This window comes from Entamoeba histolytica, genomic scaffold (genome assembly GCF_000208925.1).
Source record: "Entamoeba histolytica HM-1:IMSS scf_1104750517793 genomic scaffold, whole genome shotgun sequence".
Taxonomy (NCBI): domain Eukaryota; phylum Evosea; order Mastigamoebida; family Endamoebidae; genus Entamoeba; species Entamoeba histolytica.
In genome coordinates, this window is record NW_001915011.1 from 8,242 (window position 1) to 25,100 (window position 16,859).

The following is a 16,859-nucleotide window of genomic DNA, read 5'->3' on the forward strand; positions in this document are numbered from 1 at the left end:
TTTGATTTTCTTTCATTTTAAAATATTTCAAATATTTAATTGTTTTAATTTCTTTCATTCCATTTTTTTTTTTAGTTTTTATTTCTTTTAAAACAAAGTTTTATTCATTAAAACCTTAAAAGAATGATATTTTATGAAACTTTAATTTAATAAAACAACTATTCAATTAAAGTAAACTATATTGAAATAAATAAATATTAAAACATCTCACAGTATATTCATAAAATTTAATTATGAATATATTTGTTTATTGATTGATTCTTTTTTTTTTATTAGAGATTTATTTTTAAAAATTATTGTATTTTTATTTTGGAGGGGTTAAATTCTAGTATTATTTTTAAAAATACTTCCTTATGGAGTTACAGAAATAAAAGAAGAAGTTTCTTAGGTTTGAAAGAATGTAGAAAAGAACAAAAAACCTATTTCTAAAAAAAATTGAGTAACTTTACTTTAATTAAATAATTTTTCATTACTGTGTTAATAATTATTTGTGGTAATAAACAACGATTGTAATAGAAGTGATTTGATCTACTTTATTTGTTTGTTATAATCAAAAATAAAGTAAGGACATATATTTTTAATACGTTCTTACTGATATTTTATGACTTGTTTTCTTTAGCTTTGAAATAAGTCTTTTTTATTTTTGAATGACATTATAATAAAAAAATAAGAAATATGACATTTTTTGTTTATTATAAATTTAATAATACTTCTGAAGTTGATTAAAAAAAGAATAAAAAAATATCTTTTTTTTGAGTAAAAAAAATGAAGTGTTAAAAATACATTCTTTTTAATATTTCACTGATTTTATAATGTAAATTAGTTAAAAAATAAAAACATATTTTACTTAATAAAAAGAAATTGAACATTATCAAAAGATTTTTAAATAATTTGATTCAAAAAGGGTTTTAATCAAACGCTTTAAGTAATTAACCCTTTATATTTTTGATCTATTGAAAAATGTTCTATTCTTACAAAAAAAAAATGAAATAATTATATTTTTGTGTTCTATTTTTATATTTATAACAAACAAAAAAAATATTTCTCAATATTATTTCAAACGAAGATTTATATTGTTATTAAGAAATATTTTAATCTGTTAATATATTAATTAAATAACAAAAAATTTTATTAATTTTTTGTAATACTCGTTTCAATAAAAAAATAATAATCAATAATTATACTAAAAATATTAAATTTGAATTAATTCAGGTTATTGACTTGGAGTTTTTGGAAGAAATACTAACTTCCTTTATTTTAAAATAGAATACTATCGATTGATTTTTGATGAGTTGGCACCACGTACTATCAAATGGATTTTGTGCGGCGTTAGCGTTTCAAAATTTAGGCAAAGAAAATCGGTGTTTATATTTATATTAATAGATTCCTGTTATCAAAATCTTCACTTTTCATTTTTAAGATTTCCTTAGTTTCTTCACTTTTACAATCATCGCATAACCTGTTATTTCTCTGTCTTTTCAATAAGTTAGAAAAAGTCATAGCAGAAATCAAAAGATATGACATTATTTCTACTCATCTTTATGAGTTGATAAGAAATAATCATATCACCTGAGATACCCGAAAGTATTTATATAAATAATTATTTCAAATGAGTAATTTAGCACTCAACCAATTATTATTTGTTTCTTGTTTTTATATTCTTAACTTTCTATCTTTAAGTCAAGTCTATAACATATGAAAAAAAGATAGCAAAAGGGTGTAAACTCTCAATAAATAAATTTCCATTTGTTCTATTTTTGGAACAATAAAAATTATTTTCATTTTTATAAATTCATTTAAATTGACTATTACTACCCTACTTAATCTTTTGATCTAATTTCTTTATTCCATTAGAGACTTATGATAGACATTGAAACATTAAACTCACTCTTGTTCTCCACAAACAATGGTCTTTTACTTTCTATTTGTCGTAATGTTTGTTTTTTATTTATTTATTAGTAATTTATTCTATCTGGGTGATATAATACAATTATTTTTATTTTATTACGACTAAATAGTTGTTTGAATATGAGTATATGACTTAATACAATTTTATTATAAACATAAAAAAGGTCATAGTGTTGATTTTTAACCCAGATTTTATTTTAAATTGTATAAGTGTTAACTTAATTCTATTTGTTGATTAAACTATACTTTAATTATAAAAATATTATTAAAGTATAGTTTTTAATAAACCCCAGAAGTTATACAATTTTAAGGCGTTAAATTAAAAAAAAAGAGGAATAATATTAATAAAATAGTTAATTTATGATATTGAAGATTTATTATGTATTAAAAATGCAAGTATTGTATTAAATTATTTTTCAAACTATGGAAAAATAGAAGAATTATTTTTATGGGCATTTAAAGAAGAAAATTGCAATTTAAAAACAGCATATTTAGAAGAAAAAAATGAAGTAGAATTTAATAGGTTTTATTCAATATTTAATCGAGTGTATTCATTACAAGAAGTCAATGAATTTCAAAGAAATATATGTAAACCAATAATTGAAACCCCAGAATATTTTGAGCAACTTAATATTGAATTATTAAAAAGTCCAAAAGAAGAATTTACAGAAGAAATGATAGAAATGTCAAACCAGTCATTAGGGACATTAAGAGAAATTATATTAATAATGATTGAGTCAATGAAAAATAATATTGAACAATTACCAAAAGAATATTGTTCAATATTAAAGTATATTATTGAACATGAAACTATTAATTTAAATAAACAAGAAATTCAAATAATATATGAAGAATTATTTGCTGTTTTTATTCAACAAAGTATTGTCCCTTTTCTTCAAAATGAAGTTTTACTTAGAAAAGTGTATAAAAAAGAATTAATTGATCAAAATATTAATAAAATTAAATTCATCGCTGAAACATTTAAAACATTCCAATTTAAATCTAATGAAAATTATGTTTTATTACTTAGAAATTGTATTGATGAAAATGGACTTTCTGAATTATTTAATAAAATTATTAATCAAGCTGAAATTATTCAACATCCTAAACCTTTTGAACAATTAAATAATTTGATTTTATTACTTCATTCTTCTATATTACCAATTAAAAGAAATTTAAGTCATGAAGTATCTGCTAAATTATTAAAAGCTTTGGAAATACCTGCTTGTTGTTATGATGACTTTTTAGTTTATAATAAATTAATTCAAAATATAGCAAATTTTACTATGAATTATTATCATTGCTTTAGAGAAACTTTAGATAAAGCAGAAGCTCAGTCTAAAGAATTAGAAGAAATTAAATCACAAATTGAAAACGCTAAAAAAGAATTAAAATCTAAAAAATTAAAAAATTGTAATCTTCAGATTAGACTTGATGACTTGAAAAGTAAAAACGAACAAGATGATGAAATGGATGTAATGAGTTTCTTGCGTGAGATGGCTAAAGAAAAACAAGAAAACCAACGTCTTGCTGAAATGCATACAAAAGAAAAGAAAGATAAAAAACATTCTGATAAAAAGAAAGAAAAACGAAAGTCGTTTGTTAAAGATGATGAAATTCCTGTTGCTCGTTCATTGTCTTCTTTTGAAGGTAAAGATAAAGATGGTGGTAAAAATTCTTATTATAAAAGAGAAAATTGTGCATCTGTTTGTATTAGTAGTGAATATGAAGAAAAGAAAAAGAACAGGTTATCTAGATCATTTTTAGGACTTTTCGATAAGAAAAAGAAAGAAAAGAAAAGTGGTGATGAAAGTGGTTGTGATAGTAGTGTATTAGATTCTAGTGAAACTGTATATCCTGTTAGTGTTTCTGCAAATACTCCATCTCTCAGATCAAACGTTCATTTATAACTTTTATATTCATTTTATTTTTATTTAAATCAATTTCATTTCTCTTTTTATTTTTTTTTCTTTCACTTTTATCTATTGATATTTGTTTATCAATTAATTATTTCCATTCATTTCTCAATGAAATATTTATATTTGAAAATACTTTAACTCATTTAATAAAAATATTCTTTTTAACTATAAATTTAATCATTCAAATGTAAATTATTTGTTATTATATTTTTTTTTAAAATATCAACAAAATCATTATTGATTTTGTCTTTGAAAAATTTTTAATATTCAATTCCAATTATAATAATCATTTTATCAATCTTTTTTAAAAATATAAATATGATTTTTTATGATTTATTTTTATAATGGAATTATTAAATAACTGTTAATTTTTTTATAAATTACAATTCAATAATGAATTGGTGAAATAAATATTTTATTTAATTATTCATCTTACTTAATCTTTTTAAAATATGTATTAATTCTTTTTTTATTATGTTAAATATTATGTTTATTTCTTCTTCATTTATATTAACAAATGCTTTGAAGGTAGTATTTAATTATATTACTAACTATTTTGAATGATATAATTTTAGAATAATAATTCCATAAATTGAATTGTTTTATTGAATGTCTAAATTTAAGATAAAAAATAAACCAAAATTATATTTACAAAGAATAATAAAGACATAGTTTTAATTATAAAATAGAAACACCTTTAGAAGAAAGAAAACGAATAACTTGTTGAGAGACTGAAGTACCAGTAAGAACAATATTTAATAATTTTGTACATTTATTAAGTAACATTTGAATACCAGAATCAGTCACATTAACACACATACGTAATTCTACAGTAGTTAATAAAGGACAAAAATCAGAAATATTTGATAATAAAGCATCACTACATTGAGAGAAATTAAGTCTCATTACATTCATCCATTGGGCTTCTTGAGAAAATAATTGAGGAGCACTATAAGTAATGCCTTGCATAGAAAAACTAGTAATTCTAGGTAAAGCATTAATAATGAATTGAATTTGATTTGGAGTAAAAGGAGTAAAAGAGATATCAAGATATTGTAATGAACGGATTCCAGAGAGAATAACACCAGATTCAGGAGTAATATTTTCACAACCACTAATATCAAAATGAGATAAATTTAAACATGAATCTCTTACAGCTAATATTACTCTATTAGTTACTGCTGTTGTACCACTTAAAAATAATACTCTAAGACGAGGGGATCGATAAATAAATTGAATTAAAGCAGTTTCAGTTAGAGTAGTATTATTTGTACAATAAAAATGAGTTAAAGAATGTGCAGTATCACCTAATACAGTTAAAGCAATAGCAGTTAAAGCAAAACATGAATTAAGATTTATGCTAATTAAATCACATCCTCTAACACTAAAGAAATTAATTAATGTTTGTTCATTCATTTTACATTGTTTAAAAGATAAAGTAAGAGGTGAAAATTTTCCACCTTTTCTAACAACAGACCTTCTAGTAACATTTGCTGCAACACAACTTGATTGAAGGAAAGACTGAATAGAAGGTTCATCAACAGTTAATCCATCTAATATTAATGTTCTTAAATTTGGAGTGTTTTGTAAAATGTTTGTTAAGAAATAAGTAGAAATACGAGTACAACCAGAAATGTTTAAATAAATAAGATCAGCTAACCAAGAAAATAAAGAAGAGGCATATAATTGATTATAAGACCTCATAAGATGTTCACCAGAAACACCAAAACAATTAGATAAATTCAAATTAGTTAATTTGAATTTAGAATGAAATAATTGAGATAAAGTAAGTATTCCAGCATTAACACAATTTGTTAAATTTAAATAATTTAATTCAGGAATTTTTTGTAAGAATGATTGAATTGATTTATCAGTTAATCTTTGTGAAGATATAGATACAGAAGATAAATGTGAATTTCTTTTTGAAAGAATAGAGAGACAATCATCAGTCAGATTTTTACAATTTAATAATTCTAATTCAATTAAGTCATGAAGATATTGTAATCCTTTACTTGTTAAGAGTGTATTATTTGCTTTAAAAATACGTAATGTATTTACATTTGAAATATTTTGTATTCCATAATCTGTAATTCTTGGACAATTAGAAACATTAAGTGTTTCTAATGGTGGTGTTGATTGTAATATTGCTAATAAACAAAAATCATCAAATGGAAGACATCCTGATGCATTTAAATGTTTTAAATATGGAAAATTTTTACACATAATTCCTAATTCATCTGATGAACAACCTCTGGCAAAGGAAATATCTAATGTAGTAATATGTAATGATAATGATAATTGAAATACATTAAGACAAGTACTTCGTGTTAATAAATGTGTGTTATGAATATCTAATGTTATTGTATTTACACCTGATGCAAGTAATCTATACATAATAATATTTAAATCTATATCTGTTGCATTTGGATTATTTGAAACTACTTGAAGTAATTTTGTAGCAAGTAATGGTGGTAAAGGTAATGGTTCTTGTGACTGTGATAATGATGAAAAGTTTTCATCAAAACGACTAAATGCATCTAAAATAATTTCTGTTAATGAAGGAATAATTGCCCCTTCACGACTAAGTAATGAAAATGGATGTGATGGAATATTTAATGAAACAGCTTTTCTTCTTCTTTGATGAGTTAATTGAAATGATTGCATCTTCTTATTTCAAAAATGATATTAACAGTTAAAAAAAACAATTTGGAAAAAGTGAAATACTTGGAAGTTTCTTATTGAGATAAATATATATAATATATTTTTATCAACTCATTGTTTATTCTTCTTTTGGTTGTTTAAAGTTCATAATATGTACTTTTCTTGTTAATAATTTTTGTTATTGAGTTGTGTGTCTTATTTTTTTAAAATATCTTAAACTTTAATTATGAATATTATAGGAATAAAAGTAATGAAAAGTAAAGTTGAATGAAAATAGGAAAAGGAAGAAAGACTTGAAATTTCTGTTAAGTATTTTGATTTATGAAAAGAAAGTAATATTAGAATAGAAATAACATTATTTATCCTTAATTTTTGTTTTTTATTTTATTGGTTGTTCACTTTTCTTCAAATTACTTCATTTTCATTATCTATCACACCAATGAAAGAACAGATAACAACTAAAAAGAAATCTTACAAAAGGTAATTAAGATAAGATTAGATTTATTTTGTAGAGAAATAAGAAGAACAAATCATTAATGATAAGAAATAATCTTCTCAATTATCTAGAGTCAACAGTTGTTCTATATAATGTTTTGTTCTAAGATAAACAATCATATTTTTGAAGCAACCATCTTATTGAATGGTATTTTATAATAAAAAAATTATAAACCATAGCATTTTTGCAAGAATGACAAAACCAAAAGAACAATAAGAAAAGAAACAATAAAAGAACTAAATACTAAAGGTTAAAAAACAAAAAGAAAAGAAAGAAAATTCTGAAGAAGAAAAGTTCTAAGAAGAAAGGAACTGCATAATCAAACTAATGATCAAAGCATTGTTTATTGTAAATTGTTCAAATGATATTATCTACCAAAAAAATTATGGAAAAACAATTGATAAAGGTGTTCTTGTTCCATTTTATGATAAATGTTTGTTTTAATATTTAATTATTTTTTATTTAATCAAATTCAGGTGAAAATTACTATCATTAATTTGATATAACATAAAATAAAAAAATACGTTACATTTATAAGTATATGTAATAAATATATATCTATATCTATATAAAATAAAAAAAAAAGATTTAATGTTAATATTAAATATTCACATTTTGTAGTAACTACTATTCCAATTTATAATAATATACCACCAGTAATCAATTGTAACACTTATTGTTTATTCCATTTTTGTCGTGAAGTTTGTTTTTTTTTTCTTATTATTCTTAAATTAAATAATAAGAAGTCTTATTATTAGTTACCATCTAATTCAGTCTATTTTATTGCTGTCACTGATATAGATGTTCCACCATTATTTATTTCATCTTTCCTTCAACGAATTCGTATTATATTAAAATATTGTTATCCAGATGGATCATTTAATGATAATACATTAAAACAAGATTATATCCGTCTCATACAAATTATGGACCAACTTGCTGATGGAGGATTTCCATTTATTACAGAACCAAATACTATTGATGCTCTTCTTAATGAAAATACAACATCTCAAAAAATAGAAAAAGCAGTTTTAGGAGAGTTATCAGTAAATTATGATAAAGATGCATTAGGTTCAAGAACTCTTCCATGGAGAAAAGATGGAGTTATTCATAAAACAAATGAAATTTTATTTGATGTTAATGAACGTATTTCTACAGTTTTTAATCTTGTAACAGGAAAAGCATCAAGAACAGAAGTATTAGGAGAAGTAGTTTGTATTTCTTCATTGAGTGGAATTCCAGATGTTACATTAAGATTTGACAACCCACAAATTATGGATGATGTTTCATTCCATCCATGTATTAGAATTGGAAAATGGGAACAACAAAAAGTTCTTTCCTTTATTCCACCTGATGGAAAATTTACTTTATTTAATTATCGTGTAAGAGGTACTCTTCAAGCTCCAATTAAATTAGGTGGTTCTGTTAAATATACTTCTTCACAAGGATTAGTTGAATTAAGTGTTTATTCAAATAATATTGCTGGATTTGGAAGTGGACCATTAAAAAGTGAATTAATTAATCAACAAGTTGTCATAGAATTCCCAGTTTCTGTTACATCATGTCAATTAGTTGTTAATACCGGAAAATATATTTTTGATGGAATAAAACATGTTTGTTTTATTTTTAATTCTTTTCATTAATTCTTTGTTCATACATCTAAATGATAATAATGAAACATTAAATAATAAAATAGGTTTTAATATGGACTATTGGAAAACATGATCCAAAAATCATCCCAACTATTAGTGGTACTGTTAACCGTTCAATGTACGAAGACACTGATACATTTACTAAAGTTTCAATGAATTTCCAAATTATTAATTATGCTGCTTCTGGATTAAGATTTAAACATCTTGATTGTAATCAACCATATCAAGTAAGAAAGGGAGTTAAATTTACTACTTATGGAGGAAGATATCTCATTAAAGTTTAATCATGAATTGAATCGTTTTCAATTGATTTGATTTTTAATAACTTTAATACTAAAATTTTGTTATTCATATTTTATTGTTAATAAACCCATAATTTCTTCAACAAAACAATTAAAAATCTTGAATTAAGTCTATTTCTTAAATAATGGAAAGGTGATGTCTTAAATTAGAGTCTCTGAATTAACTGTAGAGAAAATTTGTTCTTCTAAAACTGATTTCCTTTTTTCTTTCTTTGAATGATATGTTAATTATTCTAAAACAAAAAGTCATTACTTGAAGAAATACAAATCAACAGGAAAATTATTAAATTTTATGACAATTGATGACTCTATTAACCAGTTATTTATTGAAATGAATGACATTAATTCAATCATTGTTTGTTATTTTTTTTTTTAATGTATGAATAAATAATTAATTCTATTAAAGGATGATATTATTGATGTTATCTTAAATGAAGTTCTTGAAGTTAAGACAAAACAAGATGGTTTGTTTGCATTACTTACTAACCCATCTCTTTCTTTAGCAAGTTTGATTCATAGACGTTATTCAATAACAGAAGATAACCTTCAAGAAATATCCACATTCATTGAGTCAACCAAGAAAGATTTTTCATTATTATGCCATTGTCCAGAAACATTCTTCGACAGTTTTATCAAATTTCTTCCTCATAACATGAAACATAGATTACTTCAATTTTCTTCAACTTCGTTGTTACCGTCAATAAAAACTAAAAAGATTCAAGAAAGATATAAATTTGATTATCTTGCTCAACAAGTCAAAGAAATCCAACATGATTGGAGAAATGAAGTAACACAAAAACCTCTTAATCCAATACAACTAAGTAAGTTCAATCATTTAGCAACAGTCATTTCAGTATTAGACATTGAAAACCTTCAAAAATGGGTTGGTAAAAGTGAGTGTGAGTTAATTTATTCGGTTCATCAATTAGGTACTACTGCAAATTTCAATGACAAAATCAGTGGAAAACAAAATATTACATTTCTTTTTAGTGTTTCAAATGGGTTTGTTTTTGGATGTCACTTTGGTCAAATTCCAAAAACAGGTCAACATCTTGTCCATGCTAAAAATGATCCAAATCATTTCATTTGTACTCTTGGTGGATGTCGTGGAATAAAACCAAGAAGATTTCAAAGAACCACTAATACAAGTGCATTATGGTTGATGTCTAACCTTGAGACTGAAAAATTTGTTGATATAGACGCTGCTTTTTATATTAAACATTATGGAAAATCTTTTGTATATCAAAATATTGATGAGTTTTATACTATTAAATCCTTAGACATTGATACATTCACAGGTAATCATTATCCTTCAACCTTTAGAGTAAAATATCTTTTTGTGTTGCAATGGAAATAGAGGAAAAGAATTTTAATTTTTCTTTCAAGAAGTTCTTTTGTCTAAAAATCTTTTACTTTATTTAATTGTGAAAATCGAGTGTAATATTCTCTAGGTATTTAAATTGATTTAGTTTATATAAATTATGGTTTCTGTTAATACATATACTTATTTAATTAAAGTTGAAATGAGTTAATGAACAATAATTCTAATGATGTAATACTAAAAAGAGTATTTAAAGTATAAAGTAGACATATAATTTCAATAAGTCATAACAAACTCACACAAATCCATAATTTTTTGATAGACACTGATATATAAAAACACAATAAATTAGAATTTTATATTCTCATATAAATACTTCATTATTTCTCATTCCTAAAAAAAAATAGCTAATGACTAGTTCAATTAGTTTTAACATATCTGCTCATTGAAACTCAATACAAAAACAATATATCATAGGTGTTTTCTTTTTACATTCCTTTGTTGTGTCTGATTATTCTTTCAATTTATATAGTCTAACATATATAAAGTTACTTAATTATGGGAAAAAAACAACTATTATTTCATTATTATATATATTTGACATTATTTATTGGTTCAGTTAAACATTATAATATGATATAGAGTTAAATACTAATATGAAACAAGAATTGATTCATTTAAGTCATATGTCTGATTTTTTTTGAATGTCTTGAATATATTCTAGTAAGTTTATTTATTGTTGTTTCATTAATATTAATCTGTTGTTTACTTGATTTTTAATGCCACTTGTTATTTGTGTTTGTTTTTATAATTTTTCTTTATGACTAAGATGTTATTTAGTAATATGAATATATAAATTGACTGGTTTGATTCAACTTTATGAATTTAAACTGTTACTCATTGAATTTGTTTATATTTGTTTACACTATTCTTTATTTTTAATACTTGTTTTATTCTTTTTTTTTCAATAACTAAGACTATTGATATATTCATTTTGCTCTTAATGTTTGTTATGTCATATGTCTTGTATGAATAAATTAATAAAAATGAATAAGAAAGAAAAATTTTACTTCTGTGGTTGAAAAGAAATAGCATATTACAATATTTTTTGTAGTAAAAAAAGGTTCTGGAACAACTTCAATGTTTTCTTTTATTTTTATCTTATGGATAATATCACTCACTGATTCTTTTTGTCTTTAAATCATTCTTTTCAATAATATAAATGTCTTTTATTAATTTCTTTTCAAACATCACTATCAACTATGAACAAATTCAAATAACTATTGATTATTTACATACATTGACGACTAGACTTGGTTCATATCAAATTTTCATATTCTTCCTATATTTATTTTTAATGAACAATACAATTGATGTTAGATTTCATTTTATATGATGAATGTTATTAACTTAACACTAACTCAATATGAACGTTTATCTTGTTTAATATAAAAAAAAAAAATAAAACAATACAGAGAAAGACAAAAACACTGTGTCATTAATATAACTTATTAAATGTTAATTATAAACAATATAACTAAACCAACAAATCACAACCAAGTAGTTTTATTTCATTAAACTGAAGAAAATAATGTATTTTAAGAAATTAAAGACGTTCTTGAATATAACTCAGTTAATCTGAACAAAATATTTGTTTAATGTAACAAAAAAAAAACACAAACGAGTTTAATTTGAATTAAAAACAATTCTTTAATCAACTCAATACTAAAACAATCATAAATGATAAGAAGAATATTACATTAATGCATCAACAGATGAATTAAGTAACTTAATCATCATCTGTTTTCTTTTTTCAATAAGATGTCTTTGAGAAGAGTCTTGACATTTTCCCATTTTTTTAAGTAAAAACAGATGAATGCTTTTTCTAATTTTCAATGAATCAACGTCTTTTAAAGTGATAAGTTTTGTAAAGACATTTGTAACATTTTCCATTGACTCATCTCCTAAAACTCTTTGTAAAACAGTTCTTGCAAAGACAGTTTCCATAGTAGTTGGTGTAATTAAATTAATTCCTTTTAAAACTCTTAATCCAAGAAAGTCTTTTGAAATTAATACACCAAGAAGTGTTGCCCAATTAATGACAGCTCTTGCACCATATTTTTCTAAGTCTTTCATTCTTTCATAAAATGCAATTTGAAAAGTAAATTTATTTGCTTTAGACTTTTGAATAATTTGTTCTGCAATAAGTTCAAAATATTTATTATAAGTTTTTGATTGTCCTAAACAATACATTAAAACAAATACAACTTCTCTTTCTTGTTCTCTATGAAGTCCAAGTTGAAGTATTCTTTGATATCCATCAACATAATCCATTGCACCCATTAATGCAATAAAAATTGCTTTTCTAAGTTCAGTATTCATATGATGTTCTCTTGCTTTTGCAACTGTTTCACTTTCTCCTTGATTTGTTAATGCTGTAACAAACATTTCTGAATGTGCAGAACCAGCTTCCCACCATTTATTTGTTTTATCAGTTATATTTTGTAGTCCAACACTTAATTCAAATCCTTTAGTAACTCCATATTTTTTCCAAACAATTCCAATAATTTTTTTATATCTTTCAAGTACAACTTCATTCTTACCAACTAATTTATTATTCTTTAAATCATTTAAACTTTCAATTACAAATTTCTCTTTTACACTAAGTTCTTTCCCTTTTATTACTTCATTAACTTTTATTAACATTTCTCTTAAACATCTTGGATTTTCACTTCTTATTTTATTTCCTCCATTTTGAATTATTGCCATAACTATATCAAAGTTATTCTTTTCAATAGATTCCATTAATAATTCAACTAATAGTTTTTCATCAATTACTTTCATATAATATAATCCACATAAAAATACTGCCACTGATCCTGTTGGTGGTTCTTGAAATAGTTGTTGAAGTAATTCTCCACAAATTCCAATTTCTACTGCACCAGATATTCCTGAAATAAATGCAGATAATAATAACACTTGTTCTGTTAAATCTGACATAACATTAATTGTTTTTATACAACAAGTAATAATAGCTTGTGTAACAAAAGCTTTTGGATATTGTTGATAATACCCACTCACTGTTCCAATAATTCCTTCTAATGTACCTTCAGAAATTCTATTTAATTGTCCACGTACAAATCTCAAAACTTCTTGTTCGCTCATAATGTGAAAGATATTTGATTATTCATAGAACAACAAAATTTTATAATTAAACCCTAAAATAAAAAAACAAAATTTTTTTTTAAGAAAAAAATAATTTAATATCCAAAAAATGTTATACGAAGATTTAAAATCAATACATTCCTTTGAATTTTTATACTCAAAAGAAATTCATTTCTAACTACTTTTTCTCTTCTACCTTTTTAAAATAATACACCTTAATAAAAATGAACATCTTTGTTGAATAAAAGATATTTTTTGTTCTTGACTTAATTTCATAACTTGAGTTAAAACATAATTAATACAATCATTTTGAACATATCCTTCAAAATAACATAATCCACATCGTTCCATTTCTTTTAATAAACATACATCACAACTTCTTTCCCATCCATCTTTATACATTAATTCAAGTTCAAATGGTAATTCATATGATCCTTTTCTCACTTGATTTAGTACATATTTTAATGCTGTATAGGAATAAATTTGATTTCTAATATGTAATGGACATGTTTGAAATAATTCAGGTTTCATTATATAATCTTTTACTATTTTCTTGACAACTTGTTTTGAGTATTGTGTAAATGCATCATCTGGCCAACATTCTACAAATGCTCCAAACATCATAAAATATTTTTCATAGACTTCAAATATATTTTGATTAAATGAAATTGGTTGTCCTATTTGTGGTTGTTGAATTGTTCGGTTTATTTGAAGTGGTTCTTGTCTATAAAACATCTCTGGTTGTTGAACAACAGAAGGAAATGAAGTATTAAATGTAGACATTCTTTTAGGTGCTGATGGTTGAAGAGGTTGTTGTGGATAAACATTAAGAATTTCTTCTCTTTTATAATGATTAAGATTTTGATTTAAAGGCATTCGTTGTTGTTCTCTAGAAATATCTCTAGGTACATCTCGTGTTGTTTCACATTCAATTGAAGATGATGTACGACAAGATTCTCTTTCTTTAATAATATCACGAACAATATGTTGGAAAGTTCTTTTCTGAGATGAATTAGATTTTTGTGTTGGACCTGTTGTTTGTATAGGAAGTGGTGGTTGTAATAATCCAATTGTTTCTTTTTGGTTTCTTTGTTTTGGAAAAGTTGTTGTAGAAGATAAGTCTTTTTGTAGACTTTTTCTTTCTTTTTCTGATTTTGATCGCCCAATTTTTATTTTATCATCTTTCTTAGGAAAAGCAACAGGTGGTTGAAGTAGTTCAATTGAAGATGAATAGTCTGATTGTTCTTTAGTATTTTTTTGGTTAAAAATATCTTTAATTCCATTTGTCTTAGGGTTGTCGTTTTTGTTTGTAAATGACTTTTCTTGATGATGAGATTGATTCTTTTTTTTTGTTTGGTCATTTATTTTTTTTTCTGGTTCATTGAATGTATTTGTAGTAGGTTGTATTGGTGGTGTTGTTAGATGGTCATTTCCTGTAAATGTTTGTTTCTCTTGGATTAGTTCCATAGTTTTTTCTTTTTTATCAATTTTTAGTGTTTCTTCAGAACAATGACTCTTACTAGGTGTTGAATTCTCAACAGAGGTAAATTCATTGTTTGTTTCTTCATCAGTCAAAGTGTATGAATCATCCTTTTCCTGGTCACTCATCTTTCTATTTTTATAGATTTTTTGTTTTAGTTTTGTTCTTTTCTTCAACAGTATTTATAGATATAAAGAATATTCCAAGTTATTTTTAGATAGTATTATCTTTAAAGGATTTTTTCTATTAATAAACCAGATAATTTTAGAAAAGGAGTTATTGATTAAGATTAAGAAGTTAAAAAAAATAGAAAGGTCAGAAGATAATACTTCAATAAAAGATATAAACTAATAGACTTAATAATTAATTCAATTCCATTTGATTGTTATCATCTTCCCAATACTTTTCAATTTCTGCAATAAGTTCTTGATTTTCTACACTTAAAATACAGTCTTCTTTCATACCATCTAATAACCCAACACAATTACTTTCTTCTAACATTGTTTGATAACAATTAAATCCATGAAAATGACTTTCTTTTTCTCCAACCTCAAGGATTTTTATGATTATTTTCAAAGTATAAAATAAGATATCATATGTTCCACTATATGAAATAGAAAGTATTCTATAAAATGAATCAAATATATCAATATTTAATATTTTATTCATAACATCTTCATCAATAACAGCAAGAACATTAATTAATACCCATCCTGCTTCAATAACAATATCATGATTTGGTGATGTATTTATTTCAACAAGAATATTTTTAAATAATTTACTATTTACAATGAGTAAACCAACATTTCCTTGTTTACATGCAACAATATTTGCTAAACAATACATGAGAATTGGAGTAATTTTATCAGTTATATAATCTGAAATTGTTATTATTTCATTTATAAATCCATTATTTACTAATTCTTGTGCAAATGTATTATCATTTAAAATCAAAGTTCCAATACATTGTAATACTACTATCATTAATTCTTCATTTCCACTTTTAATTCCTTTAATAAAAAGTGGTAAAAGTGGTTGTTTTAATTCTTGACAATAAATTGATTCTTCACATAAATAATCCAATCCAAGTAATGCTTGTGATACAATTGTTGAATCATTCATTGTTGCTGCATGGATAAGATATTCAATAAAATGAGTAACTATAGAATATGATGGTTTTGGTGTAAATGAACATAAATTAGAGATTAGTCTTGTACATTCAACAAACATTGCTTGTTCTGTATTATCTCTAATAAGACATAATAATACATTAATTATTCTATTCATTACTTCATCTCTTAATTTTACATTTTCTGATGCTAAATTTGCAAATACCCAACAAATATCTCTTTTAAATTGATTTGTTAACATAAATGGAAGAAGTTGTTCAATAACTCCAAGTTGAATCATTTTTATTATTTGTTGTGTATTTCCTGAACTTACATTAACTAATATATAAAGTATATTCATTTTAACTTCATTATCAATAGCTTTTTGAAATATTTGTAACATACGAGGAATAGTTATTGTCATAAGTATCATATCAAATAATCTTGTTTCAAATTCATTTGAAACTTCTGGTGCTTTTTTAACAATTTCTTTTAACATTTTAATACTTTGAATTATAATTTCATAATTATCACTTTGAATTCCATTAAAAAGTAATTGTATTTGTTTATCATTTACGTTAAAATATGTTTCTTCTGATTTTAGGTTTATTTTCTTTATTTCTTCTTCTTCTTTTTCATTATTTTTTCTTTTTAATTCTAATAATTGTCTTCTTTTATTTTGTCTTAATGTTGAATGTATTGAATAACTATTATTACATACATCTGTTAAACTTTGTGAACTTTTTCTATACATTCCTTTTATTTTGTTTTTACTAGTTTTTAGTTTGTGTTTTTTGAATAACATAATTTTATATTTTTTAATTTGTTGAACTTGAAAATTTTGTT

The 16,859-nt window shown here is 23.5% G+C and overlaps 7 protein-coding genes across 7 annotated transcripts; 3 read left to right on the forward strand and 4 right to left on the reverse strand.

Annotated features, from left to right (window-relative positions):
* Positions 1 to 1,860: 1,860 nt before the first annotated feature.
* Positions 1,861 to 3,818, forward strand: EHI_099220 (uncharacterized protein; the record flags this gene model as incomplete). Its single annotated transcript, XM_649197.1, has 2 exons — positions 1,861 to 1,935; positions 2,262 to 3,818. 2 exons carry the CDS (start codon positions 1,861 to 1,863, stop codon positions 3,816 to 3,818), a joined length of 1,632 nt encoding a protein of 543 aa, XP_654289.1.
* A 687-nt stretch (positions 3,819 to 4,505) lies between these two features.
* Positions 4,506 to 6,491, reverse strand: EHI_099230 (uncharacterized protein; the record flags this gene model as incomplete). Its single annotated transcript, XM_649198.2, has 1 exon — positions 4,506 to 6,491. One exon carries the CDS (start codon positions 6,489 to 6,491, stop codon positions 4,506 to 4,508), a length of 1,986 nt encoding a protein of 661 aa, XP_654290.2.
* An 820-nt stretch (positions 6,492 to 7,311) lies between these two features.
* Positions 7,312 to 8,920, forward strand: EHI_099240 (clathrin-adaptor medium chain, putative; the record flags this gene model as incomplete). The annotated part of the gene is made up of 4 exons (XM_649199.1): positions 7,312 to 7,417; positions 7,606 to 7,685; positions 7,743 to 8,597; positions 8,681 to 8,920. The coding sequence occupies 4 exons, from the start codon at positions 7,312 to 7,314 to the stop codon at positions 8,918 to 8,920; spliced, it is 1,281 nt and encodes a 426-aa protein (XP_654291.1).
* A 310-nt stretch (positions 8,921 to 9,230) lies between these two features.
* Positions 9,231 to 10,295, forward strand: EHI_099250 (uncharacterized protein; the record flags this gene model as incomplete). The annotated part of the gene is made up of 2 exons (XM_649200.1): positions 9,231 to 9,293; positions 9,345 to 10,295. 2 exons carry the CDS (start codon positions 9,231 to 9,233, stop codon positions 10,293 to 10,295), a joined length of 1,014 nt encoding a protein of 337 aa, XP_654292.1.
* Positions 10,296 to 12,014: 1,719 nt separating this feature from the next.
* EHI_099260 (uncharacterized protein) lies at positions 12,015 to 13,424 on the reverse strand (the record flags this gene model as incomplete). The annotated part of the gene is made up of 1 exon (XM_649201.1): positions 12,015 to 13,424. The coding sequence occupies one exon, from the start codon at positions 13,422 to 13,424 to the stop codon at positions 12,015 to 12,017; it is 1,410 nt and encodes a 469-aa protein (XP_654293.1).
* A 192-nt stretch (positions 13,425 to 13,616) lies between these two features.
* EHI_099270 (uncharacterized protein) lies at positions 13,617 to 15,032 on the reverse strand (the record flags this gene model as incomplete). The annotated part of the gene is made up of 1 exon (XM_649202.1): positions 13,617 to 15,032. One exon carries the CDS (start codon positions 15,030 to 15,032, stop codon positions 13,617 to 13,619), a length of 1,416 nt encoding a protein of 471 aa, XP_654294.1.
* Positions 15,033 to 15,267: 235 nt separating this feature from the next.
* On the reverse strand, positions 15,268 to 16,767 carry EHI_099280 (importin alpha, putative; the record flags this gene model as incomplete). The annotated part of the gene is made up of 1 exon (XM_649203.2): positions 15,268 to 16,767. The coding sequence occupies one exon, from the start codon at positions 16,765 to 16,767 to the stop codon at positions 15,268 to 15,270; it is 1,500 nt and encodes a 499-aa protein (XP_654295.2).
* Positions 16,768 to 16,859: the final 92 nt, after the last annotated feature.